The sequence below is a fragment of the Ambystoma mexicanum genome, chromosome 8, assembly GCF_040938575.1.
Source record: "Ambystoma mexicanum isolate Mex_15411 chromosome 8, UKY_AmexF1_1, whole genome shotgun sequence".
Lineage (NCBI taxonomy): Eukaryota > Metazoa > Chordata > Amphibia > Caudata > Ambystomatidae > Ambystoma > Ambystoma mexicanum.
Genome location: NC_090929.1, coordinates 1,530,601,977 through 1,530,628,882, shown reverse-complemented (window position 1 = coordinate 1,530,628,882; position 26,906 = coordinate 1,530,601,977). Strand labels below are relative to the sequence as shown.

Here is a 26,906-nt window from a genome sequence, read left to right as displayed (position 1 = left end):
CCTCTCTCCACCCAAGACCACTCCAGGAACTCAGAATCTTCTATCTCCAGTGCCACTGATACCACCAATGTCTCCTCCTCTGCAGTTGCCTGCCGATGCTGAGCCACCCCTGGAAACTGACCCCAGGGGAGGACTCCTCTGACTCCTCACATGCTGGACCCAGATTCCCCTCTGTCTGTCAAAAAAGGGGGGTGATGACAATGACACGCAGGAGGAAGAACATGCTTACCTGGCCAAGGCTTTTCATGACTGCCTTCAAGGTCTCGCTGAGCTTTTGGGTTACATCATCTAGAGCAGGCTTTTTCAGGAACCAGAGGTGCTGGCAGAGGTCTTGGCCCGGTGTGCCACGAGCCACTCGGGCACCCCCCTCAGAAAGACATCCTTTGCTTGGTAAAGAAGGTCTGGGAGAAGCCTCATGCCAATACCCAAATCAACGGAAAACTAGTCAGCTACTTTTGGCTATTGAATGGGGAGCCAAACATCCTAGCATCCAACCCTCAACCACACTCTTCAGTCGTAGCGGCTGCTTCATAGTATTCGAAGCCCTCCACTTCATCCTCTGCAGCCGGAGCCACCTCCAGCTGTTTGTCCAAGGAGGACAGGGCCCTTGAGTCCTTCGGCAGGAGATGTCAGCTGAACGCCAGGCTGCCCCTCTGACAGGCCAATGCTGATGCCCTCCTAGACGTGACAAACCAGAAACTGCAGCAAGAAATTGGGGCATTTCTGCCAGACCACCAGCTGGAGAGCTATTCTTCCTTTGAAGCGGATCTGGCACAGACGCACATGGTTGCACAGGATCTAATGGCGTCCTCAGTCTCCCACATAGACACAGCAAGCAGAGGCCTCTGCCTATGAGTCGAGATGAGGCTGACATTGTGGATGCATGCTACAAGATTCTCCAATGACATGCAGGAGAGGATCCTAGATCTGCCATTCAAAGGGATGAACCTTTTTCATTCATCCACTAATGATGAGTTCCCCCCCCCCTCTCTACGAACCCATTTGGTAACATAAAAACAAGATGGGAAGATTCTTCCCAAAACAAATTCATGAATTCCACATACACCAGCCAATTTAATTGCCAGTTTTCTTCCAAAAACCCAGAGTACAGGGGAAAGATCTTTTTATACACTAGATCTTGCATCCTGGCCCCTGTGAGGTGAGTGTACCCGTTCTCACGCTCTGTGCCTTGTGAATACATTTTTGCTTCTTTCTGTCATCTGTCCACCCTTTTTCTCCTTTCTTCCTCTTTTCTTCAACATGCCAGGCCTCTGCCTCCATTTTCCCACTTTCTGCTGTTTTTCTGCCCTTTCTCTCCTTTCGTCCTCCTTTTTCATCTTTCCAGGCACCTGCCTCTATGTCTGCCACTTTCTGTCATTTGCCTGCCCTTTTCGCTCCTTTCTTTGTCCTTTTTTCACCTTAGCAGACCTCTACATACATGTCTCTCTTAGGCGACCTCTGCCCCCACCTGCCTCCCCTTCCCCTAATTCGATACCCCTCACAGTGTGCAAAAACCTGCTTTCTGGGACCAGGACGCTGCAGTCCATCTTGCATCCTGGCTCTATGAGGTGAGTGTCCCCTCCTCTCTGTGCCCTGTGCCTTCATTTTTGTGCCGTTCTGCCATTTGTCCACCCTTTTCTCTCCTTTCATACTCCTTTTTACATGTTTCTAGGCATCTGCCTAAATTTTCACCACTTTGTGACATTGTTCTGCCCTTTTTTCATTCCTTTCTTCCTCCTTTTACACCTTTCCAGGCCTCTGCCTCCACTTTAACCACTTTCTGCTGTTTTTCTGCCCCTTTCCTTTCTTCATCCTTTTTCACCTTACCAGGCCTCTACTGGCCGGCCTCCCTTGGCCCTCCTCCTACTCCTACCTGCGAGGCTAAGAACCTCTGGGTCATTTTTGACGACACACTTTCCTTCTCCACCCATATCTCTGAGGTCTCTAAAAAGTAAAGCGTCCTACTGCACCTCCTCAGAGTACTCTGCCTTTCCTCTCCTTCCCTCAGAAGCTCACTGTCTCCCAAGCTCTGTTTCTCTCTAGGGTGCACTATTGTAACAGGCTCTTTCTAAATATACCTGCCTCTACTCTCCACCCTCTGCAACTTATCCAGAACAGGACTGCGAGACTTGTCCTTGGCCTCAAGCCCCGGGATCGTATCTCTCCAGCCCTGTAATCTCTCCATTGGCTCCCAGTGGATGCAAGTATTACATGCAAAACCCTCTGCATTGTCCACAAGGCTTTCTGGGGCCTGGGTCCAAAATACCTTCAGCTATCCCTCCGCAAATATCTCCCCTCTCGAGCACTTCGCTCCTCTACCTCTATCTCCCTCTGGGTCCATCGTTTTTCAAAGAAACAATCTTCGGCTGGGGTCTCCCTCAAGAAGAGTCTCCCTGCCAAACTAAAAAGTGAGGAGGACCATCTCCAGTTCCGGAAGAATCTCAAGACCTTCCTCTTTGTTTCTGCCCTCGCTCCCCCTTTCCCCTGCTGATCTGCTCTCTCTTGGCACTGTGCACCTGGCCACCCATGTCCCCTGGCCCAGGTACCTGCTCACCCTTCGACCCTCTTGCACTTCCTCCTGGCCACTCCTTGCACTGGGGACTGTATCTGTACCCATACATCCCCCCATTTTTCTTTTTTTCTGCACTTATCAGACTTACACACTCTACTGCCTTAAACACAGCACTTGCTGGCTGCACTACCACTGTTTATTGCATCCATTTTCTATTTATTTGTATTTATTATTATTTATCTTCTCTCCTCTGCTCCACACTTTCCACTCTCCCCCTTCCATTCACGATTTCCCTTTTCCCTTTCCCATGCACTTGTGCATTCTCAATGTCACTGGACCTAGTAAGATCGTTGTTGTTGTTGTGTTGTGTCCTTCCCTGTTCCCCTCCCTTGCCTATTTGCGCTCTGAAACACTTGTGTACGAGCATGATACAAATAAAATATCATATCATATCACATCATACTGTACCTGGTTATTTTAGGCGTCCTCTGCCGTGCCCTCTTTTCTGCCCCCACCCACCTCTCCTTTCCCTGATTCGGTCCTCCTCAGAGGGAGGTGCTTCTTAACAGTGTCTCCCAGGTCAGCCCGTCAGCTAAGGGCCCAAAGGCAAATGGCAGCTCCCGAAGAAGCAGCTCCAATCTATGTTTGCCCATGTTTGCCAGCGAAGCCTGCCACCATCAACCAGCAGCAACTGACAAGGTAAGAGATGTTTGGGTGAGGAATACAACAATTACTGTTTCCAGAAAACCCTACCACCTTTGTCAAATCCATAATATAGCTTATCGAGGTTTGCTATCTAGTGAGCAATAGTCCTATCACTGTTGCACTCCAACCATTAAGTACTATTTATTTAACTCTTGGGTTCTCATTTTAGTCATTTCTCCCTGTACCCAGGCATCCCAAATCTAAGTGTCAATGCATTTACTGTTTTGCCCCCATTGTAGTTGTTTTCTCCCTCTATCCAGGTATCCCAAATCTAGGTGTTACTGCACTTACTGGTGTCCCCCCACTTTGGCTGTTTGTACCTCTATCCAGGTGTCCCAAATCTAGGTGTTACTGCATTTACTGTTGTGCCCCCATTTTAGGAGTTTCTCTCTCTATCCAGGTTTCCCAAATCTAGGTGTTACCACATTTACTGTTATGCCCCCATTTTAGCCATTGCACCTTCTATACTGGTGTCCCAAATCTAGGTGTTACTGCATTTATATGTTGTGCCCCCATTTTAGGCATTTCTCTCTCTATCCAGGTTTCCCAAATCTAAGTGTTACTGCATTTACTGTTGTGCCCCCATTCTGGGCATTTCTCCCTCTGTCCAGGCATCCCAAATCTAGGTGTTAGTGCATTTACTTTTGTGCCCCCATTCTGGGCCTTTCTCCCTCTGTCCAGGCATCCCAAATCTAGGTGTTACTGCATTCACTGTTGTTCCCTCATTTTAGCCGTGTCATCCTCTATCAGGAGTCCCAAATCTAGGTGCTACTGCATTTACTACTGTGCCCCATTTTAGGTGTTTCGCCCTCTATCCAGGTATCCAGAATCTAAGTGTTTGCTGTGGCAAAACATGATAAATTCTCCCCCTACCCACTGTCCCTTAGATGATCTGGGCCCCTCCGTCACTGCTGAGGGTTTCAATCTATGGAGACCACAACTGGTGAGACCATCCAATCACCTTGGACGGAGAAAAACAACATTGAAGATGACTCCCTCTGAGTTTCAGGAATGTAAATCTTGTACCACATCTGTGGACATAGGCCGCAGGCACGGCAATCCATCCATGCACTTTAGAATGCAGCTACGGCAATGTAATACCGGTCTAGCAGCTGGCATAGCAGTCCACACTGAAAACCTTGACGTGCCACAACACCTCTGCCATTAGTATACAGCGACAACCCATGAAAAATGTTGGTCTAGCTGGGCACACATCGAATCTCTGGCACTGACAATCCATCCTGACCCATCAACAGCACACGCCCTTGTGCCTGACCTCTGGGATGCTTACTGGAGCTTATCCAGCCCACCTAAATCCTAATCTGGCATAATGAACAAACACATTTTATAAATCAACTTTTTGAATCTCCCACACATGAACTATGGTCCCTCAGGGCGTTCCAACCACAAAGCACATTGAGGCCATACAAATGGTGCTCGTTTAAAGAAAAGAAAATGTCAGCTTTTAATCTCTGAAAAGCCTCACTGCTGCAATGAACAATGAGAGATGTATACACTTGTTTGTTTTGATTGTGGCGTTGCTAAAGCAAATCTTTTATTTTAAACATACAAACAACAAAACAAAAGGCACAGATCTTGCAGATATTCATTATTTTTGTTTGGTGTGCAGTCACCATTTTTTGCAAGAAAAATATTATTGTTCATTTTTTTATTTACATTTTTGAAGACCTCACACAGCGGCCTTGGGACATATATATATTTTTTAGTTGCATATTTATAACGCGCTTACATACCCAGCGCGGACCTGGGGATCGAACTTGTGTTGTATTGTGACATCTTGCTTTCAGGAGAGCACGTTGCCACTGAGCTATCCTCCCAGGACGTGAAGTTACATAACTAGTAACATGATGTAACAAAATGCAGTTGTAGGTTATAGTAAGAGAATTTCACTGCTACGTGAGCTGTGTATTTTAAACTTGGTAATGATCAAAACATACATGACACGTGTGTGCACCAACAACAGTTACGTGATAAAGTTTCTTTCAATGTGCTTCTTTTTCTTCACATTGTCATTCCGAGAAAAAAACCCATTGAAAACATGTTTGTAAAGCAGCCCCAACATGTTCAAATGTACCGCTTTTAAAACTGGATGTAATGATGGCCATGTTACAAACAATGATTTACTAGTCTTTACCAACCGAATTCTCGGGGTTGCCCGTACTAAAATTGAAATTGTGCGATGGGATGGAAAAACGGCCTCCCGGGACTCGGTGAGCATCCCTGCCGCCAGCCAGCCACAGCGGTGCTGAGCAGTGTGCGCTCCGTGCAGGCGCCAGCTTGCAGTCAATCCCAGGCCGCAGATCCGATAGACGCTGCGCTCCTGGGGACCAACGCGCGGGCTGTTCCGACAGGAAGCCATGCTGCTGTGACAGAGGGTAGGCTGATGTGACAGGTGTTTTACTAATGCGACACCTGATAGATGGCGCTGGCAGATGTTATGCTATGCAGGTGGTGGGCTGTCATGGAGGCAAGGCAACACACGACAAGTTAGCATGTTGGAGACCTGTGATGATACTAGTATCCTTCACTGTTAGAGGGAATAGTAATTATTTATGTCCAGGTTTATAATACACATCATACACACTGATGTAATTTGAAGCACGCTAAAGTTACATACGACTGGGCATGACTGGGAATGGCATCAGCAGATAGTATATATGTATGCAATATATACATGTAGCCGGCCAAGTGGCACAGTGAGTAGAGCGCTTGTTTTGACACCCGTGAGAACCAAGATTCCGCTCCTGCAGGAACCTTCCCACACTTGCTGCATCACATGCCCCTATAAGCAGGTGCAAGTTACCCAATGCCTTAAGTGGCACTACAAATCGAGCCGGGGCTCATTGAGGGGGCGTGGCCTAACAACGGGGATCTTCATGGCCCGTTAGGCCACGGCCCCTTAACGAGCCCTGGCTCAATGGGCTACTGGCACCCCTGCCAGGCAGCCTTTTGTAGAGATAAGCACCCTCTCCCCAATAGGGGAGAGGGTGCTGATCTCTGCATTTATTTTGTATAGGCTTGCCTCGCAGGGGACAGCGCCTCGCCTATTCAGCCTTAATGGTGATGCTGCCCCTCGCCAGCTGGGGAGGGGCAGCGTCACCATTAAGGCTGAAAGGGTGAGGCCACTGGAAGCAGAGGCCTTTTTCCTAAAGACTGGAACTCCCACGAATCCGCGGGAGCTTCAGTATTTAGAAAGCAAGGCCTCTGCTTCCAGCGGCCTCACGTTTTCTCCATAATGGTGGCGCCGGCCCACGTGCATCACTTGATTAAAGGGATGTCTCGCAGGTGCGGCGCCACCATTATGGCTAAAAGGCATTTTTTTTCTGAAGCCTGAAGCTCTTGCTCACGAGCGAGAGCTTCAGGCTGTAGAAAAAAATGCCTTTTCGTGTAGTGGCCAGGGCTGCCAGGGGAGATTAGTGGGCCCCGGCAGGGACCCGCCTCAAAACGAAATTTTGGAGCCTGCCGGGGCCCAGCCCCAGCAAGCTCTGGCCCACTTAAAGCCCTGAAGTTACCCAATGTGTGAATACCAATGCAAGCTACATGACTGTGTTGGTTTTCCCTGAGATTTGTACAGCTCCTCCCAAGGACTGTTCTTTAGCCCAACCTTGTATTGCACACTTACACCCCCTTTCTGCACTGTTAGAAGTTCCCTGATAACTCTTAATGTTAAGTATTCCCTTCTACCCTAAATTGTCTGCTGGTAATAAACTGGTATGTTGTAAGGATTGCTCCCACCCCACTCTATTGAATTCCAGACATAGATTTAGACTCAGAAAACATCGAAGATAACATAAATAATAGCTGAAGCTCCACCACTGCCACTATTTATGCATATCAGCCCAAGTTATTTGTGCATATGTAGTCATTGATATTTACATCAAAATTCCCCTAATACTTCTGAATACTTTTTAAAAATGTATTTATGTTTAATTTTTGCCTCTGATAGTAATGCATTTGTCCATGCCTCTGGCACACTTGTGATGGTAAAAAATCTTTGTGAATGATAACAATGTGTTATTATTTATATAGCATGTTTGCCAGAGAACTTGTTTACACACAATATCACTCAACCAAAGTTGGTACTCGTTTATCGACCTCGGAAGGATGCAAGGCAGAGTGGGTATTGCTGGGATTTGAACCTACCTGCGAATCACACACAAATTGCAGCAGTGAGCACTAAAATCTCTGAGCTATCTTACCGGTGACAGCGTTGTAGTGTACTATAGTGTTGATGACCTTGGACTGGGGTACGTTGGGTTGATAAAAGCCACCTGCTACAGTCCAATTTCATGACCGCCCAGGGCTTTAATTCCACAGTGGCAATGTCATTTCTCTTTAAAGGAAAGTGGGCAGCACACTTTGCATGTTGAGGATTTCCTTTAAATAAAACCTGCAAAACCAAATTCGGGCATTGTTAATTATAAAATGACCACATTGATTTCTACTGTTTCTGAGGCCTTGCTTGATGTCCAGGAGGAGAGCGAGGCAATGCAGATGGACACTTGAACTTGGGTCTCTGGTAGAAAGATGATTCTGCTGATCTCTGGGACCATAGGAGTGGGACAAGGCAAAGGTGAATGTGGAGCCCAGGGTGATAACCAAAAGAAATGGCAGATCAGGGGACTGGCACAGGAGATAGGAATGGGATGAGTGCTAATATTGAGCGATATAGCCCACATCTACAGCCACCTGATTCAGTGGCACCAATCCACTGGGTGCCACTACAGGTTAGTGCCTTGCTAAACACACACCAATTATGCAATTATGTTCTCTAAGAAAGCCTATATTTGAAATGATGTTATATCATGTTATGTTGCGTTATACAGTGCACCCCTACAACCCACGGACAGTTCCAAGGGCTCACGTGGATCTGCAAGAGTGGGTGGCTGGGATGTTAGTGAGGATGGGATGAAAGGATAGGTTCAGAACCACGAGAAACTAGCGTCTGTGATTGTTGTTTTGCAAGTGGGAGTTGGGTCGGGAGGCCCTGTGTGCTGTAATCGTGTGAGTAAGACTCAGTGCTTCAGATGTGTGCTAGTATTTGTGTTGGTGTGTGTGTTGTGTTATGTTGGGGTAGATTGTGGTTGTACACACTGGTTCGTTATATCCATAAGGGTCGCAGATGGCTGTTGGTGTATGACTATCCATTGTGGTGGTGTGTAATTATGTAGCTGACGTTTTTTTGAAGTATGTGTCGGGGGTTCCCTCTAGGTGTGCTTCCAGAATCTCAGAGTGATGGTAGGGTGTGAATATTAGATTGATTCTTTGTGTACTTATGTGTAGTTTGGCTAGTCCATGGTCTAGTGTAGTGGCATTGGCTATTTGGGAGGGGCAGAGAGGGGAGATGTGTTAGCAAGTTGGTCGGTTTGGTGGAGCCTCTGTTGTGACTCTTTGGTTGCTGCTTGATGGTATCTACCAAAGTTCTTGGCTGCGGTTTGTTGGCCCATCTCACATCCACTCTAGGTCTGGGCTTACTTTCCCTGCAGTTATGGTCACAGGTGGGTGGTTGTACCTGGTGTGTTACTTGTTCGTCCAGGTTAGTTGTGGCTGTTGAGTGTGGATATATATATTTACATATTTGTATCTATGTTAAGGATTTCTAAAGTGTAATGGATAGCTGCATATAAGGTATAAACCGAGGGTATTACACATACGTGAGTTGCAGGAAAAGAAGGGCTATGAAGGATAAGGGGTGCGGAGAAGGAGGAAATCCAGACAGGGGGCGTATAGTTGAGCAAATCAATCAATGCTTGGAAAAACGTTATTTGAAGTGTGGGAACTCAGGTCTTCCTGAAGTGCAGGGGGAAGGGGTCAGTTTTATATGCATAGGTAACATATTCAGAGACGAGGTGCAAAGCAGGCCTGTCATCTCTTTTTCCAGCTTGTGATTCTTTGTTTCCAGCATGATACTGTTTGGACTTGTGGTAGCCTTATTGTCTCCAGAGGTGGTGAGTTCCTCAGACAGGTAGAGAGGTGCTTTGGTTGTAACTGTTTTGTAGTTGATGTAGGATATTTTGCAAATGACCTGAGCTAGTCAGTGCAGCTCCTTGAGGATGTGGGTAATAACACTGAGTTTCTTAGTCTAATGATTGGAAATGCTATGGCATGCTGGATGTCATTCAGAACGCGAAGGTGGCATCTAGGATTTCAGAGAGTAAGGCATTGACACCATTCAAGATGACTAGAGATTGGAACATGTTTTGAAATTCAGGGACGGGATGAAAGGTTTGACTTTGCAGAGGAGCCCAAATAGTTATGATGCTGCATGTGTCTTACCCACTAGTGTTTTACTCACCTGGAAATAGACCTATTAAACATATTACATATATGATTTTTGATGCCTAAGCATTATCAACGAGGGTGTTTTGTATGGATGCTCTCTGTTATACAAAGTTTTCTTTTGATGCTATTTTGTATTATCTTTCTACTATTCTAGAATCACCTATTCTTTCTTTTTAGTATCTTACCCAAGTTATCAGGTATTTCCTATGACAAACTAGCATGTTGAATGATTGTATATGAGCAGACAACACGGTTGTATGCATTGTCTGCTCTCTTTTCAATATGTTTTTGTGTATTGTTTACCGTTTAATAAGGTTTATCTGTGGTACCTTATAATGGGCAGATTTTCTTTCATACGGACAGAAGGTGAAAGAAGTGAACATTCTGTGTGCCTTGAATAGGGGGGTGAAAGGCCAATCAGTGAGAACACTTTTAGGGAGACTTCTCATTTCTGTGCAATTCCCTTCAACCTAAGAGACCCTGAGATCTTTTGACTTTTAATTTCTACCCTGGAGTGAGTGAGACATGTCTCTCCCTCTCTTATGTATTTTTGATCTGTTTTAGATTCTGTATTCTCTTTGTTTTTGGAGTCTGACAAACCCCATAGGCATCAACTTGTGTATAGTGACACACAACACCTTTAGTGTGGTGTCACAGAGAAGTCCTTTGGATTTCTTTTAAGGTTTAAACACCTTCTCTTGGCCAAACTGCTGTTTCCAAGAGTAGTAAAGTGAAATTGACTTTACTTACCTGTTATTCCTACGTAGGTCTAGTACACCCAATCTTATGTGGCAGTACTGTGGGGTTACTTAGTAGCCCCTTTTCCTACTTACTCATGTAACATGTTTTATGTTAGTCTCAGGAGACTTTATGGCTGGTGTCAGCGGTTTAAGTACCCTAACATTGTGCGTTTTTTCCGCAGCCTGAATCCTCAGATGCAGTACAGCACCCCTGGGTGCCCATTTTGTTAAAATGTCCCGGTCTTCTTTTTTTCACCATTTCTTGCTTGTGAGGTCTTTCTTTGGTTTTACTCTGCGCGCCAAACAAAGTTGAACCCTTTTGTTAGTTTAGCCTTTGGCAGACTGCTGTGCTGAGACCCGCCTCTGGCTCCAGTGTATCTGCCAGGGCAAGAAACCCGGGACACCCGATACTCCCTGATTAAAGTCTCCTTGGTAACTTGAATGCACCCAGTGCTGATTGTCTGTCTATCTGTCCTTTCAGGACAGCCACCCTGCTCTGTGAGTGACAGCTAGGTTGTGCATGAATGGGAGAACCCTGCATAAAAGGCAAGGTTTCTTGGACTGAAGGCAGGGTCGACCACTAGACGAAACATCCACGAAGGAATCTGGAAGAGAAGCTTGCTGCACCCTCCTGGACCGTTGAATTGCCCTGTGAAGCCCTGCTGCAGTGCTGAAGCTCCAATTTCGAATCAACTAGAGAAGCCCTGGAACGGACAACTTCTTCCCTTGGGTTGATGGGATAAACTAACCCCAAGACGAACTATGCTGGAGAACCCTCCCCGACTGGCTGTACTTCTGTGCTGCTGCTGGTACCGAGTGCCAGGGGTTGAGAAAACCATAGTTGAGTGCATCGTCTGTAAAACAGACCAGAGGTCTAGAAAGATACTGAGGACCATCCCGAAGCAGGCTAACCCAAGCCCAAGTCACCTCACAAGAGGGCTGGACTCCAGAAGCAAGGAAAGCCCATTAAGTGTCCAAGATCTGTGGTGGTGTGCTGGTATCTGAAACCGCAAAGTGCTGCTGAACTGAAAAGAGCCGGTAGCTGCCGCCAACCTTCAAACCGCAGTGCATGAGTCCTCCAGATGTCCTCCCTCTTGTCCCCACGACTGAGGCCCAGGGACCCAGGATCCGCAAGACTGCAACCGGAACAGAAGCCAGCTGGATCCTCTTCTTCAAACCTAAGGTGCTGTCTTGACTGAGGGGTACTTATCTCATTTGTCTGTAGCTTGCATTATCTCACTGACGACTAGCAGTAGCTGCTTTTTGCAGAGTTGATCTCAGATCCGGCTTTCACAAGCCTAACCGCTTGTGGCCCAAGTGTGATTTCATTACAAACTCTCTAAACTTTGTTCAAGACTTTATGCTATCTAAAGAAGAGCCTCAGCTCTGTTGACATTGTTCAAATTGACTTTGGCTGTCCTGGCTCCCTGCAGACTCTTCTGACCCATCGACTTTGATTTCAAATGTCCCTCATAGGTGGTGAATAAGTAAACTTGTATTGCTGGGAAAGATCTAATCTAGACTTCACTTGCAGACCGAAAAGTACGCACATGCTCCGAGAACCTGGTAACCTTGTTTCCTTCCCTAATCTTTTCCTTTTTGACAACCTCAGAATTTTAGCAAGTACAAAAAGTGATATATAAATGCCAATACTGTCCTAGTAAATGGAAGTCACCTCCGGGTGTAGTAAGTGTGTAGGAAGCATATCTAACAATTATCTACTTGCTTATGTTGTTTCTGAGAATGTGCTATGAAGTATATTTTTATTTGTTGCATCATATTGCCCTTTTAAAAGAAGGCTTATTTAAAACTGTCCGTTAAATAAATAAATAAATACATATTTTACTAGAAAACTTTCAGAGTAAGCGTTATTTGTACACTTGTATTTGTGGATTTCAATGCTATAACTCTAACCCTATTGAGATAAGTCTGGCTGCTCAGTCACTCTACAAACGTATTTGTATCTTATTTACTTGTAAAGCGCTCCAGGCCCGAAGGCATCCGGGCGCATATCTTAGAACAACAATGTACAGTTAAGGCAGTGGTTGTAGTTACAGTTAAGGCAATGGTTATAGTTACATTGGAATACAAGCAGTATACATGTAAGAGTGAGGATAAATAAAGTACATGGAAATGCAGTAAACAGGTGGTAGTTGTCAAGGAGTAAGAAGAAGAATGTAAAGTAGCGGGGTGAATGGCAGTTAGTCAAGTGTGGTTGATATCCAAAGCATGGCTCTTTGTTTGAATAAAGTTGGAGAATATAAGGATCTGATGGTAAGTGGAAGTGAGTTCCATAGTTTAGAGGCTAAAACTGGGAAACGTACACCCCCAGCTTTCTGAAGTTCGTATCTGGAAATGGTTAGGCAGTGTGCTTGGGCTGATCTGAGTGACCGGGTGGGTGCATACTGGGAGGATCGAGAAGCTAGGTAGATGGGGGCCTGATTGTTTACACATTTGTGGGTCAGTGCAAGGGATTTCAGTGATATCCTTTGGGCAACTGAAAGCCAGTGTAGACTCTTCCTAGTTTCTGAGATGTGTGCAGATCTGGGGATGTTGAGGGCCGCTCTAATAGCATTATTTTGGGTAACCTGGAGTTTGTTGAGGTTGCGTTGGTTAGTCCCTTGATATAGTGCATTACAGTAATCAAGTTCAGACATAACCAATGTCCTGGCCAGAGTAATGCAGTTATTTGTGGAGAGGAAGGGGTGGCAGGCTGTAATGAGCTTGCATGTGTAAGCAGAGGCAGCAACAACTGCATTGGTTTGTCTATTGAAGGAGAGCGTAGAATCGAGTTAGATTCCTAGAGTTTTGGTGTCATTAGACACTTTGATGGAGTTGCCATCAATATCGAAGATTTTGAACAATGGGTCAAGCTTGTACTGTCTCTGTTGGGTGCCCAGGATGAGAAGCTCAGTCTTGTCATCATTCAGACAGAGCTCATGTTGTTCCATCCACGCTTGGATGACTTGGTAGATGTCATTCAAATCTTTGGAGTCAGCCATGTAGTCACCAGTGATGGGAATGAGTATCTGGGTGTCATCAGCGTAGTTGGTGTAGGTGACACTCAGATAATCAAGTACATCAAGCAATGGTTTGGTAAATACATTGTAGAGTGTAGGTGAAACACAAGAACCTTGTGGCAATCCACAAGGCACCAGAGTTGGATCTGAGGATGAGGTCGGTGAAAATATTCTCATGTTTCTGCTGTGCAGGAAGGAACTGATCCAGTTGGTGGCTTTTTCCGAGAAGTGGGCAGCCGATTTCAAGTGGGGCAGAGGATTTGATGATTGACCAAATCAAAAGCTGCCGAGGGGTCAGGAAGTAGTAGGATGGCCAGTTTGCCATTGTCTTTAAATCCTCAATTTGAGTTTTGAGATCTAATAGGGCTGTTTCTGTCCCATGCTTAGGTCTAAATCCAGATTGTCTAGTACCAAGTAAATTGTTGGTTTCTAAGTACTTCTGGATCTGTAAGTAGGCTGCTCTGTCCAGTATTTGTAGTAGAAACGGGAACGTAGTGATAGGTCTAAAATTAGAGGGTATACATGGGTCAAGGGAGGGTTTTTTCAACAAAGGGATGACCCAGGAGTTCTTGAGATTATCAGGGACGATGCCTGATTGAAATGAGGAGTTAATAAAGGTGGTGATGAAAGGGCTAGATCATGCGCAGATTCCTTAATGATGGGGGCAGGGCAGGAATCGCTGTGGCAGTTGGAAGGTTTTAACTTTCTGAAGATATTTTCTACCTCTAGGATGGTGAGAGGCATGAAGCTGAACAGAGTATGAGTAAAAGAAGGGGTTGCCATTTTAAATGACGGGTGTATGGTTTGGGAGGTGGTTAGTAGGCAATTTTGTTTAGCGTTGATTTTAGACTGTAGAGTCGTTATTTTGGTGAGGAGGGCTTTTTGAATATTGTTGCACCACGTTCTGTCTTTGCTGCAGGTATCAGGGATGGGCGAAGGTGATTCTAGTTCTTTAAGAATTTTGAATAGCTCCTTTGTGTTGGATTCTGCTTGCGAGATGCGTAGGTTGTATGTCTCTTTTTTTGCTTGTACAATCACTTCTTTGTAATCAAGGGATGCTATGAAGAGGTTGTCTTTATTGGTCTCGCATGGGAGACTTTTCCAGAGAGCTTCGGCATTACGTTTTTCTTTGCGTAATACTTTCAGTTGTGGGGGGAACCATGAGTTCAGGTGGGCTCGTTGTTTGGATTTCCGTAATTTGAGGGGTGCTATAGTGTTGATGGCTTTGAGCAAGGTTTGGTTAACGGTGTCCACTAGGGCTATAGGGTTGTTGTGCTGTGAGGCACATTTGTTGAGTATCGGCAGGATGAGAGGGAGTAATTTGTCCCTGGTGATGTCCTTTTTGTTTCTTGTGGGAATAGGTGGTGCCACATTAGGTTTGGGTCGTGGGTTGTTAGCTGGTAAATTGAAGATGATAATATGGTGGTCGGACCAAGCACAGGCAGAGTTGGAACTTATCGACGTGTTGCAGTTTAAGTCAGCAATCCAATCGAGTGTTCTGCCCGTGTTGTGAGTGGGTTCGAGAATACGAAGCAAAAATCCTAAGTTAGAGATGTTACTAGCAACCTCGTCGGCCTGGAGATCCTTGGGGTCTGATAGGCCAAGATCAAGGTCGCCCAGTAGTAAGACTTGGGAGTTAGGTTTGGTGTTGTCAGTAAGGATGGATATAATGTCATCTGACAAGGAGGTGAGAGGGCCTGGAGAGCTGTAGATGAGGTGTAGTGATGCAGTGTTAGTAAGTGATAGGGAGAGTTTGACTGATGGAGATTCGGCAGAGTTGAGGTGAATGTTGGGAATAAGTCTCATGTTAATGTTATCTCTGTGAATAAAGGCGACGCCATCACGTTTGGAGAGTGTATAGTACAGACCTATACTGATAGTTCGGTTAGATAATACCAAGAGGACAAGACTGGTGTAGTCTCCCTGAGGGTCACTGCATATAATCTTGCCTAACAAAAACAATATGCAATTCGTAGTCAGAAAGGGTGCACTGGCCTATAGGCGACTCTGGAGATTTACCAGTAGGCCTCAGCACCCTGGGCCTCTTTTGTGTGGTAACCAATTTTATTTTCACATGTTTTCATCGAAAAGCCGATGGGCTTGCTGAAACTGTGTAATATGGGACAACTATAAACATTATTTCCAGGGCCTCATTTGATTTCCAGTCCACCTCTGGAAGTTAGAGGAGAAGGCCAGAGCACTGAGGACCACATGTGATTTGAGCATGCATTGGAGAGTGCCTTAACAGTGATAAGCCCACATGCACTGTGTTTGCACCTGAATCAGGCTCTAGTAGATGGAGGCTAGAAGGAGGAACAATACGTTGTGTTCCAACCAACGGAGACATAAGAGGGAGAAAACATTCAATCAGATTAAAAGCAACAAGGCTGCCTCCCATCCTCAAGAGCAGGCAATGGGAACATTAGCACTCCCTATCTTTGTCATTGCCCTAGAGAACGTTTCTGATTCATAGATTTGTACAAGTCCTTTCAGAACACCCTCTTTGTCTGGCTCGCTTGCAAATCCCTCAGCATCTATTTCCCCTCAGTGTGAAATCCCACATTGTGAGACATATGCACATATCACAAAATATCAAAAATATACAAAATGTTCTACTCAAAGATTTGGATGAATTAAATGACAGTGTAAAAAGGAAACCCAATGAAGAAAAATGAAACAAAAAAGTGCCCTAAAGTGGACCTGGAAACGGAAAGAGCCCCCCACGAATGTAGAGTGGATACAGAAAGTATGGGGCATAGTAGCGATGGAATGGACCACATATGGGATACAAGGCAACAGAGACAAGTTTTGCCAAGACTGAGGAATGGTATTGGACTTCCTGTGGGGGACTACTCAATGCAATGGTGCCCCCTAAACTTGAAGATAGATTTTGGATATAATGTGATTTTGCAACCTCTACCGAAAGTACAAGAGATCGTACCATGAACACTTCAGCTGCAGGACTGGGGAGGGGGGTGAAGGGGGTGGATGTGGAGGGTAGAAGAATTTCTGGTGGGGGGCATGGTTACTTACAGTTTATATTGTTGAAAATGCCAATAAAACACATTATAAAAAAGTGCCCTAAAATCACATGCTTGCCCGACAGATCTATGACCTTCTCATTCAACCTGTCTCTCTAAACAGTTGTCTAAGGTTGGTTAGCCTTACCACAGTATAATGAAAAAATTGTCCAGAGGTTGTTTTTTTATTTTTGAAGGTATCAAAAATGTATTTATTGAGATACACCATTTTCCAAAATGAATTAATCATTAATTAATACACACACATTGAATTACATTAACATTGCAGGAGAGCATAAGACACCAGATAATAAAAACCTAACACAACCATCATTCATCAACAGTCAAACCATCATTTGCAACTCAAATCAATCAACCTCATTCACTCATAGTAAAAAATGTGGACTAAAACTTTTAGTACAATCCATATGTGGTAGCATTTCATAAATTAGCCCCACATGGTTTTAAATATTTCATTTTATCCACATAAAATGTGTGTCAGCACAACAATTAACCAAAAATGTGCTCTATTCCACGGAGTGGGTACATTCAACAGAAAATGGTAAATTCCATGCCCGGATGTTCTTCTCTACCGGTTTTGACGTTTTGAAAAATAATTGGAATAACGTCTTCGTCAGGAGAAACAATTGATACAATATTACCACTGACTCCCAATGTCGTATGCTCTAAATAGTCGAACCCGTTAAGTGTGACTCAAGGAAATTCAACAGGATTTCTAAATCTCGAGAAACAAGGCTGGAATTATTCCAGTAGTCGAACAACTGTTGCCGATGTTGGTGTTAACTCAGCACAAATGAATCGGAATTCAATTTTGTCCGATTTATCCTGAATTCGATAGGTAGGTTTGTGATTGTTCAGGTTGGCTCAGATGCTTCAATATTTAATAATGTCTTTCAAAGTCTTCATTTTTTGGATTCCGCTTTCCTGATTTATACGTCCCTCAAATTGATTTAATATGCAGTGCAATTAGTCCGCTTTCCTATGTGAGGCGATTTGGCTGTAAGTAATAGAAGATCAGCTCTGGTTTTGCTTTCTTCTTCAGGCACTCGAGTTTCACTGCTTCACGTAAGTCACTGTCACTCTTTCGTCATCTTTTCGCTTTGTCATAGGCAACATCCGGGACGTGCAGAGCAAGCTGGAAAGCTTGAGCCAGGCGCTCTTCTAGCACTGGTGCCCGGTGCTGCAGCTCGAGCGCTGCCTGCTCGCCTGGCGGACGCACTCTCCCTCAGACTCTGCGCTGCTCGCACAGGCTGCGCTGCTGAGCACTGCGCGACACCAGCCTCACAAGTACGGATTTCAATTAACTTCTAAATGTCCTTAGGATACTCAAGGTACTTTCCACACTGAGCTGAATACAAAATATTGATGCTTTGATAACCAAGCTTTTCTTCTCTCATATAGAGATAATTACTCTTGGGGAATGGGGGATAATGAATGGCATACAAAATTGTAAATCCCTCTAGATTCTCCAACAAGGGTTTGCAAAAGACATGTGATACGGGAGACTAGTTGATAACCTGAAATCACATCTGAAGAGGTGCACTCATAGTACAGACAAGTACAATCCAAATATGTGTTCAGGGATTTTGTTCTTCAAACGTTGATGCACATGACAGCATCTAATACTCTCATAACTATTGAAACTGTCAATGTAATTAATGCAATTAAAACATTAACTCATAATCATCTTTTTTCAAATACAGGAGATTGTGATGTCTCTTTACCAAAGCAAGTCAGGAGACCAGGCTGCCTAGATATGTATTACTGCATTACCTTTGGATTGTGAGTGGTGGTAGGATTGGGTTAATATACATTTTTGGAGTCATTAGTACTCCATGAGAGTTTTTGGTGGATCACATCGGACAGTAATATTGAGCAACAAACTCACCAATTTTTGGGGGTAAACTGGAGGATTTACCTCCATCTTTTTCCTGGGGGTGAATCCTGCACTTTACCTCCAAACTCAGAGTTTGGCAGTGCAGTAAAAGTGAAGGTAATTCTGTTACTGCCAAAAAAAGTGATGGAAACTAAATTGCTGCCCTGTTATCTCACACCACCAAACTCATAACTTGGCCCATTGTCTTGGTTGTTGACACTTCGGCTGGTTTTACAGGATAACGATAAAAACTTAAATTATAAATGTGTGACTCAGTAATAAAGACAGTTTTGGATGTGAGCACCTTCTTGGACATAGGTGAACATTTATAGCACCTGGAGACTTCCATTGGGTGGTATTGGTGCAAAGTATAAATCAACATAACATAACATTTATCTTGCATGAATATATGTTCATGTGATAAACTGCATTCAGCTCCGCAGGACTACAAGGATGAACAGGGGTAAAATGGCTCACTCAGCCTTCACACTTCTACAAACCAAAACACAATGCAATCGTAAAGGTGAAAAAGGGATCTTTAAGACGTATACCTCCTTCACCTTTTGCAGTAAAGTGGGTTGAGAGAAGGCTATGCTCTTCAGAGGGGTTTAAAGATGAACCAGTTATGACCCAAACAACACAGTATCACAGTCCAAAATAAAGATAAAGCCCAATCAAGGCTTTATAAAAATATAAATGCTTCAATCAAACACATCATTTGAACATATAACATATGAAAATGCTGTGCAAAAATCCACCCCAATGAAGAACAAAGAAGATGTGCCATGCTGGAGAAAGTAGCACTCTGTGTGTAATTCCAGGGGTGGTAGCTAAAGTACTAACCACAAAAAGGGTATCTTGTTGAAAACAGGAGTGATGGTGACCCAACCAGTCTCTAGGGTCCAAGTGAAGTTCAAGGTTGACAGTACCTGCATTCAGTTCTAGGTGGGCTGACGCAGTCAGACCTGGGGTCCAACGTAGGTGCAAGCTGATCAGACTCAGTTCAGTTCTGGTGGAGTCCTCCAGCAAGCGTGCGCTGACTAGGGGCGAATGCAGATGCTCTGTGTGAGCGATGATCGACTTTCAAAGATGTAGGTTGGTGTGGGCCCAGGAACACTTCAAAGTATGCCAGGCCCAGCCAGGCTTTAGTCGCCGGGAGGGGTTGATGAGTGATGCTCCATCATTTGAGTTGGAAGGCAATGTTCATCGAAGTTGTGATATAAGGTGCATCGATGTGTGATCAATGAGACAGCAGTGTAAGATCTAGATGGATTGAGCAGTGGTTGTAACCCGCGGTTAGAGTGGTTGTGTGTCTCTCCAGTGATTTGGTTAGTTCCCGGCATTGAGCAGTTGCTTCGGGCCTACTAGGTTAAATGCTTTCACTAGGACACAATGCAGTGTCAATCTGGTCGAAGTTGTAGCAATGCCCAAGTGGTGGAAGAGTAGAGCAACCAGCGGTGACAACTTCCCACTTATTACAGGTGCAATGAACATGAATCAAATGGTTCCATGTGGTAGATCAAGGAGCTGGTCCCATGGTTGCTGTGAGGCCTTCTCATGGGGACTTGAGGATAGGATGGTTCTGTTCAGGGTCTTCTGACCCAGCTCAGGCAATTCTAGGGGTGGTAGGTCCCAAAACACAGCAGAGGTTACCCCTGATGTGCCTTCGGACAGGTGGGGAAAAGATCTTCCTTCCGTCTTGGATGATTCCTTTTTCACCTCAGGAGGAGGGTTTTGGAGAGTGCAGTTTTCCAAAAGGAAGTCCAGTGAGATCGTCAGAATGAATCTGCGGTCTTAAAGGATCCGAGAAGATCTGAGTGAATCTGACAAAAGGGAAGAATACCCCTTCTTTTAAAAGCAAAAGTCCCGAGGTGATTGGACTAAAATTAGCCTGCCTTAGTGTTTCAATCCCTGCTCTTGAACGGAACAGACTTTGCCCTTCTGATGTCACACTCAACATGCTTTGATCCTGAGGAAGTGCAGGGGTCAGGAAAGATAGAGAGCGACAGTGAGAATTAAGATGGTGGAAGTCTCCTTCCATTGACTAGAGCTCACCTGCATATCATATACTACCCCTTTCCTTTTAAAATGCTGCCTCTGTGCCACAGCAACTTGGCTGTTTCCGATGCTGTCAAGTCGGCATCTCGTGACTGGTAAACTTGCTCAGTGCCACAAGTGGAGCAGGCGTTGCGGGTCACGCTACTGATCCAACAGGTAATGATTGCACTATTCTTTTGGCATGAAGTCAACAGAGAAGGGGAAACATCTTGGAAGATTACCCCTTCTGGAGAAGAAATTACCATCATCATTCTATTTGTTAATACACAAATAATAAAAAAAAATATATATACAAACAGAGCTTTGCACGCTTGCCAGGCAGCAATTCTTCATAATACAATCTTATTTCATATTGACTCAATGGAAGCTGTTGCTCACATCACTACACAGAGAAACAATGACATACATGTTATAACATTTCTCAATAGAAACTATGTTTTTAATGAAAGCGCTGTTGATGGTAATTGCTTTTACTCACTGGCTCCAAGTCAACTTCATTTCCTTTCCTTCTCTCTGTCATATTTCTGTGTGGTAAAACGAAGAGTTCTGCAGATGTTGGTATCCCAGGGAACACTGCCACTAAAATCTGCTCGTTTGCAATATGTGTCACCTGAAAAGGACCAGCAGGGAATAAAACGTAATGTTCATATCATTACATTACTTTTAAATTCCTTCAACAGTTTATTAAACACTGATGGAAACTTCATGTACCATGACTAATACTTGTTTGCATATCATTGTTAAGTTGCTACGGTAGTATATGATAATACTTGATGGAACACAGCCTGCTTCATAGCTTGGAGCCAGATATGTCAAATGAGTTAATAACAATTCTTCTTTGGGTCACATGTTTAATTTGCAAATCAACATGGAAAATATTGATCTCTTCATTGGAACGTGCTGTGTAATTATTTTATAATTATTGTTCAATCAACACAAGGACATTTTTTTAGGCTTGTCAGGATACATCTTCTGCTCTCTTGCACACCTATTACATAATTAATTGCCACTCAGTTGCTCAGTAAACCTACAGTGTTTCAGAATGGTCTAACTGCATTTTGTCTTCGCTCTTTCATTGGGGGCAGAACGTCTTGTCTTTCAGCTCGATGGATAAGGATGCAACATTGTGTACACTTTTGCTAAATATATAATTTCCCTTTGTGATGCCAGTTTTGAGTCAACTACAAGAAATACGATTAAGGCATGTAGGGGTAGTTACTTCCCTGACCCAATCACGTCTGTCTCTGTAATGGGCGCATTTACAACACAGTGGAAAAAGTGTTTCGTTAAATAAACATTCTGCACACAAATTCAAATTAGATGTTCTATTGCATGCATTTACACAGCACGGCTTCCATGTTAAAATCCATACACTTATTCAGACAATAATTACACAGAAAAAAACAGCCTCTGTTTCATTTGCTGCACAATGTGTGTTCATTATTTCCTGTATTTTAAAACGGTTCTACAACAGGCAATTGTTTCTGGAGTGCTCACTTTCATTGTAAGAGAGGTGCGGCTCAAATAATGTATCCTTGGGATAAAGTGGATCGTTTTGCCTTTCTTTTGTTTCAATCTGCAAATAACTCCCAGCAGCATCCATGGCATGCACGCTTAACACTCTTGCAGAGGCAGAGTTCACATGGTGAGCACTAATCACATGCCCAGTTTATCACAGCTGACAATGTTGTTCCCATCTCTCAACCTGCACCCTGTGCAGCTCCTCCACTGAGGAAGGGAGGACGTTCCAGGCTACTGGAAAACCTTGCAATCAAAAGCAGCATGCAGCTAAGATACAAAACATCAGGGGAGACCCCAAAATCCACTCCTATAGCGGAATGGATACCTACCTTTGTTTTGGGAAAGGCACATTTTAGTATAGAGGAAGGTAGGAACATGGTTTGGTCAACAGTTACTTCCCATAGGTAGAAACTACATACGTTTTACACAAAACTATCTTTTTTATTTGAATAATTTCAGCATAAAATGTCTCTTACAAATAGAGAGAAAGTTCATATTCTTTGTAATCATCATAACACTCTAAAAATATACTAAATACATATAAAGACAGAACACTTATACACAATTTTATAAAAAATAGAAAAGCAGCAAATGGGTTTCTCACATCAGTATATAACTCAGCCTATAGTAAGAATCCTATTAGGTCTTAATTTAGATCATTTATGAACTCTAGGTTGTTAAAAACAATCTATTATTTATTCTAGACTGTAAACTCGACATGTTTCAGTCCTCTAGGTGGTGATGGGACTTTCTTCAGGAGTAATCTTTAGTTGTGTTAAGAGTGGATGCATTGCTGTTATAAAATCTTCTTTTAGTGAAGCTTCAAGCACTAACGGGGAAGGTAACTGTTGACAAAAAAACAGAAAAAAGAATCAGCACTTTGGCTTATATTCTTTTACCACAATTGATGTGCGGGCAAGATTCAGGATAACCAAATTTACCTGAATTCCCAAGTGTAGATGAGCCCTCAAGGAAAGAGGATACCCAGGCCTTTTTTGTTGACCCCTCTAAATGTTGTGAATATATTCATAGGAATCCGGAGAAGAATGCATCTCCTCTTTTGAAAATTGTCCAACTTCAGTGGCTTTTTCCTCTTTCCTCGCATTAATTGTGGGATGTGTGTAGTATTGCTGACATTGGTGGGTGTCTTAGTTTACATGAGGGGTTAAGGGGTTAAGGGAATAGAGATGTAGGTGCTGTTAATGTTGTGGTACAGGGTTTATCAAGTCAAGTTGTGCATGCATGCTTTTGTTCACATGGGTGACAGGTCATAAGGGGGTATTCAAAGAAGGATGATGTGGATGTGTGAGTAGATGTGGTGTGAGTCTGTGTGTGCATAGGCTCCTGTGCATGTGTGCCTGCATGTGTGAGCATTGTGTGTGCATTGTTGCCTGTATCTGTGCTTCATGTGGGTATTCAAGGATTTCCAAATGTTTTGTCTGCATGCACTTGGGTTCTGTGTTTGTGTCCGTGTCTATGTGTACCTTGGTCTTTCAGTCAACAATGAAACATGCTCATATGCATGCTTTCTATGTATGTGCATGGATGCTTTTCTGTGTAATTTTGGTAGGTTTAGCGTGTGTTTTGTGTATGTGTGTGTATTTAAGAACATGATTACTGCTCATCATGAGTACAGTGAGGAGAAGTGGCTAAACCACCTACTTAGACCCACATCACTTCAAAACCCACAGCGATCACCATCATACAGGTGAAAATGGCAGCACCTGAAAGGTATACCTCCTTCACCTCTTTTGGAAAGGTGGCTGAGAGCAGGCTATATTTTCCCGAGGGATGTGAGCTGACAGCAGTAGCAACACAAATAACCAATAATGTCCAATCAAGGTGCTATCAAAATGGATGTGATGAAACAACATTTCCTTTGAATGGGTGCAAAGGTGAGTAGTGGATACATGACATACTCACCCCCTACACTAATATAAACCAACAGTGATCCCATTCATAAAAATAAAACAGGCACAGCTAGGAGACATGCCACCAGGCTATAGTCTCAGAAGCGAGTGACTGTGAGCCAATACCGACACAAATAGTTAAATTACAACAATTGAAAAATAAAAGAAGGTCAAATGAAGTATCTAGAATCGTATTTACTTTAATAATACAATGGTGCACTTAACTATCATAAACACTATCAAAAATCCACCCCTGTAAAGTAAGACATGGAAATGAAGAATATGATGATGCGAGTTGTCCGAATACTTAGCAGAGATGAAACACAGACAGGAAATGCAACAGGGAGTTGAAAAGGGATATGTTTTGTTGATTAAAGTTGCAAAAGGGATGTAAAGAGTCTCTAGGGCCCCAAAAGGTGGACCAGGGGGACATAGTCACTTCGAAGTACCTGATTTCATGATTAGGTGGTTCGATCGAATCACGCAAGCTTTGCGATGCTACAGATGCAGGTCGAGCCATGTTCAGGTACGGCAAGTGTCATTGATCCAATCAGGAAGATGGCATCATGTTGGTTTGAATATGGTACTCGGTGCAGTTCGAAGGTGGCGATTAAGTAACAAAGTTTGCATGGCTCTCTATGATCGGTTCAAAGGCTGATTTGGTTTGAGACATTGGTAACTATGTTGAGCTTCAGCAGATCAAAGCTGTGACTATGATGGTTTGATGCAATGTAGGAGTGGTGGCAGATGAACTGTGTCCATACACAATGAGCTGTTTCCCAAAGCTCAACAGATGACAACCTCTATTGGTTACGGTGTCATGGAGAGCTGATTTGAAGGTGCATCAGCAGTGGTTTGAAGTTGAGCGATTTATAAAATCAGCACTAGCAGCCTCTTTGGTTTGAAGGGTGTCAAACATGGTTTGAAGATGGCTCAAAGCTGTTTTAGTTCCACAAAAAGGCATGTTGGCTGTTCTGGCTCCCAGGATGCTGTGAACCCCATTGCAGGAGCTGTAGGGCAGGATGAGTCATTTCAGATTCTGCTCTCCCAGCCTAATCAGGTTAACAAGCAGAGTGCCAGATCTTGATCATCAGCAGTAGATACCACCAATGTGCCTTGTAGTGTCTGAAGGAAGAGCTTTCCTATGCATTGGAGCACTCCGTCTTCATATCAATGGCTGCGGGCTTTGGATAGATCAACTCTCCAAAAATAGATACACAATTATTCTTCCTTAAGTCGTGGATGGTCAAAATGTGAAAGATAGAAGTTTTGGAAACCCTATCTTTTGTAGGCAAAATAAATACATAATGGGATTGGATGATATTAAGGGTGGGCAATCCCTGTGCATGTGTTTCATAACCAAAGTGACTGGTGCTAACGTAAGTGTGTTGGGGCATGGCAACCCAAAAACTGAACAGTAAAACTAATCCACAAGGCACAATAATCACTGGACCTCTTTGTAAGAAAAGGTTTATTTCAAACAAAAATGTCTCAGATGGTCCCGTAGAACTGAAGTGATACAGAACTCGTTTTATCTCAAGAAGTTACAGGTTATATAGCAGAGAAACCACTAATTAACAATGCTATGCATAATAATGAGTACAAAATAATGCCACCACCTTCATTGACTACCACCTATAGAACACGCTAATCCCACCATATAGTCCCTGGACCTATTAGTCACATCTAATCTAATCCCATTCCCTTAGACACATGGTCCCCTACATCATCAATTGCAAATCCAGGCACATGATTGGTGGTTTACCCTTACTGATTCATTCAAATATTAAGACCATCACGTGATGTGCACCCCTCATTACAGATGCAATCAAAGTAAACTGGCGAGGCCAACTCTGCTTTGATAAGATAATAGGCCTTCGCATTAGACCAGATGCCACTGCACACACACGCTGCTCTCCTGACCATGTACTAAATGTATTGATATCACCTCTGCTCCTCCTATCACAAAACATGGAATGCTCCAGACATGGCTTCCCCTTATCTTCTTTCAACACCAGGTGCCCGGTCATGACATGACCAGGGCATCGCTCTTGAGTATGAATTTTAGCGTGTTTATTTCTGGTTATACGTGTGCTTGTAATTCAAATGGGATGACCGCTCTTTGGTGAGGTCAGTAGTGCTCTAAAACTCATCCTTGCCCATTGGCATCACACAACCCTATGCCCTATTTTCATGAATGTGTCCTTCATAGGATACATCCTTTCCTACTCTTCCTTCACATAACATTCCATTCCTGCCGCGTTCAGCCCCAGCAGCTGGGTACAATTAACACGTGTATGTGTACCATGGGGGCCTCTGACCACTACTTTTCTCCTGGGGAACGGGAAAGGGGATTTGTTTTCGAGCTGAGCTAAAAAGAGCTGCAGCTCTATATCAGGGCATGCATTCTATTCTATTCATTGTATGCTGGGCCTTAACATCCGAAATCGTGACACTTATGCCATGTTAACAAACTAACATCATGTCTACCACAGTTCCTTGCTGACCCCATCTTTTATCTGTTTCAACTCTTCCTGCACATCTCACAATACCGCATCTCTAAGAATACGACAAATGAACACAGTTCCTTTAATACAGCCCTATCTATGATGTCTGCAACTGCAACATTAATACATTTATTGCTCTTTCTGTGTTGCTATATGTGAGTATCTAATATGTATGAAACCTAATTACAACAACGCATGTGCATGAGGGTTAGGGGATTTAAGTGGAGGTGCAGGGGGTCTTCCCTGCATTTTGCTGCACAAAAAGTGCCAATAAAATTCCCCAATGAGTATGTCGGCAAAACAAATGCAACAATGGATCATAGAACTGTAAGGCTATTCCTATTGTTTAGGGTGTGCTTTTTGATTCCTGTGTCCAAAGATAGCTACTGCTGAAGGGCTGTACTGCTGGAGAGAGGTGTAATCTGACATCACAAAGGATGAAATGAGAGTCAGCGCCCACTGGTTCCTGTCCTGATATGTGCCACAGAGACGTTCTAGGGAGAATCCACAGAGCCTGTCCATGACTGGCCTGGGATCAAAGGGTTGACATATGTTAGATACAGGTCAGGTGTGGCATTAATAATTATGTGAACTGCAGCCAACATAACCAACATCAGGTATGGCTTATATCTAAAGATGAAACTGCACCAGGGTGATGGTTCATTACAACTGTGCGGTGTTTGGAACAGAGATGAAGATTTTAAATACAATTT

At 43.8% G+C, this 26,906-nt stretch overlaps 1 protein-coding gene across 1 annotated transcript in view; it reads right to left on the bottom strand.

Moving 5' to 3' along the window:
- Positions 1 to 26,906, bottom strand: part of SORCS3 (sortilin related VPS10 domain containing receptor 3) — a 3,021,596-nt gene that overhangs the window by 58,004 nt on the left and 2,936,686 nt on the right. Inside the window, exon 23 of the mRNA XM_069611752.1 lies at positions 20,734 to 20,865. Within this exon, the coding sequence (XP_069467853.1) occupies positions 20,734 to 20,865 (132 nt within the window). The remainder of the gene's footprint in view (positions 1 to 20,733; positions 20,866 to 26,906) is intronic.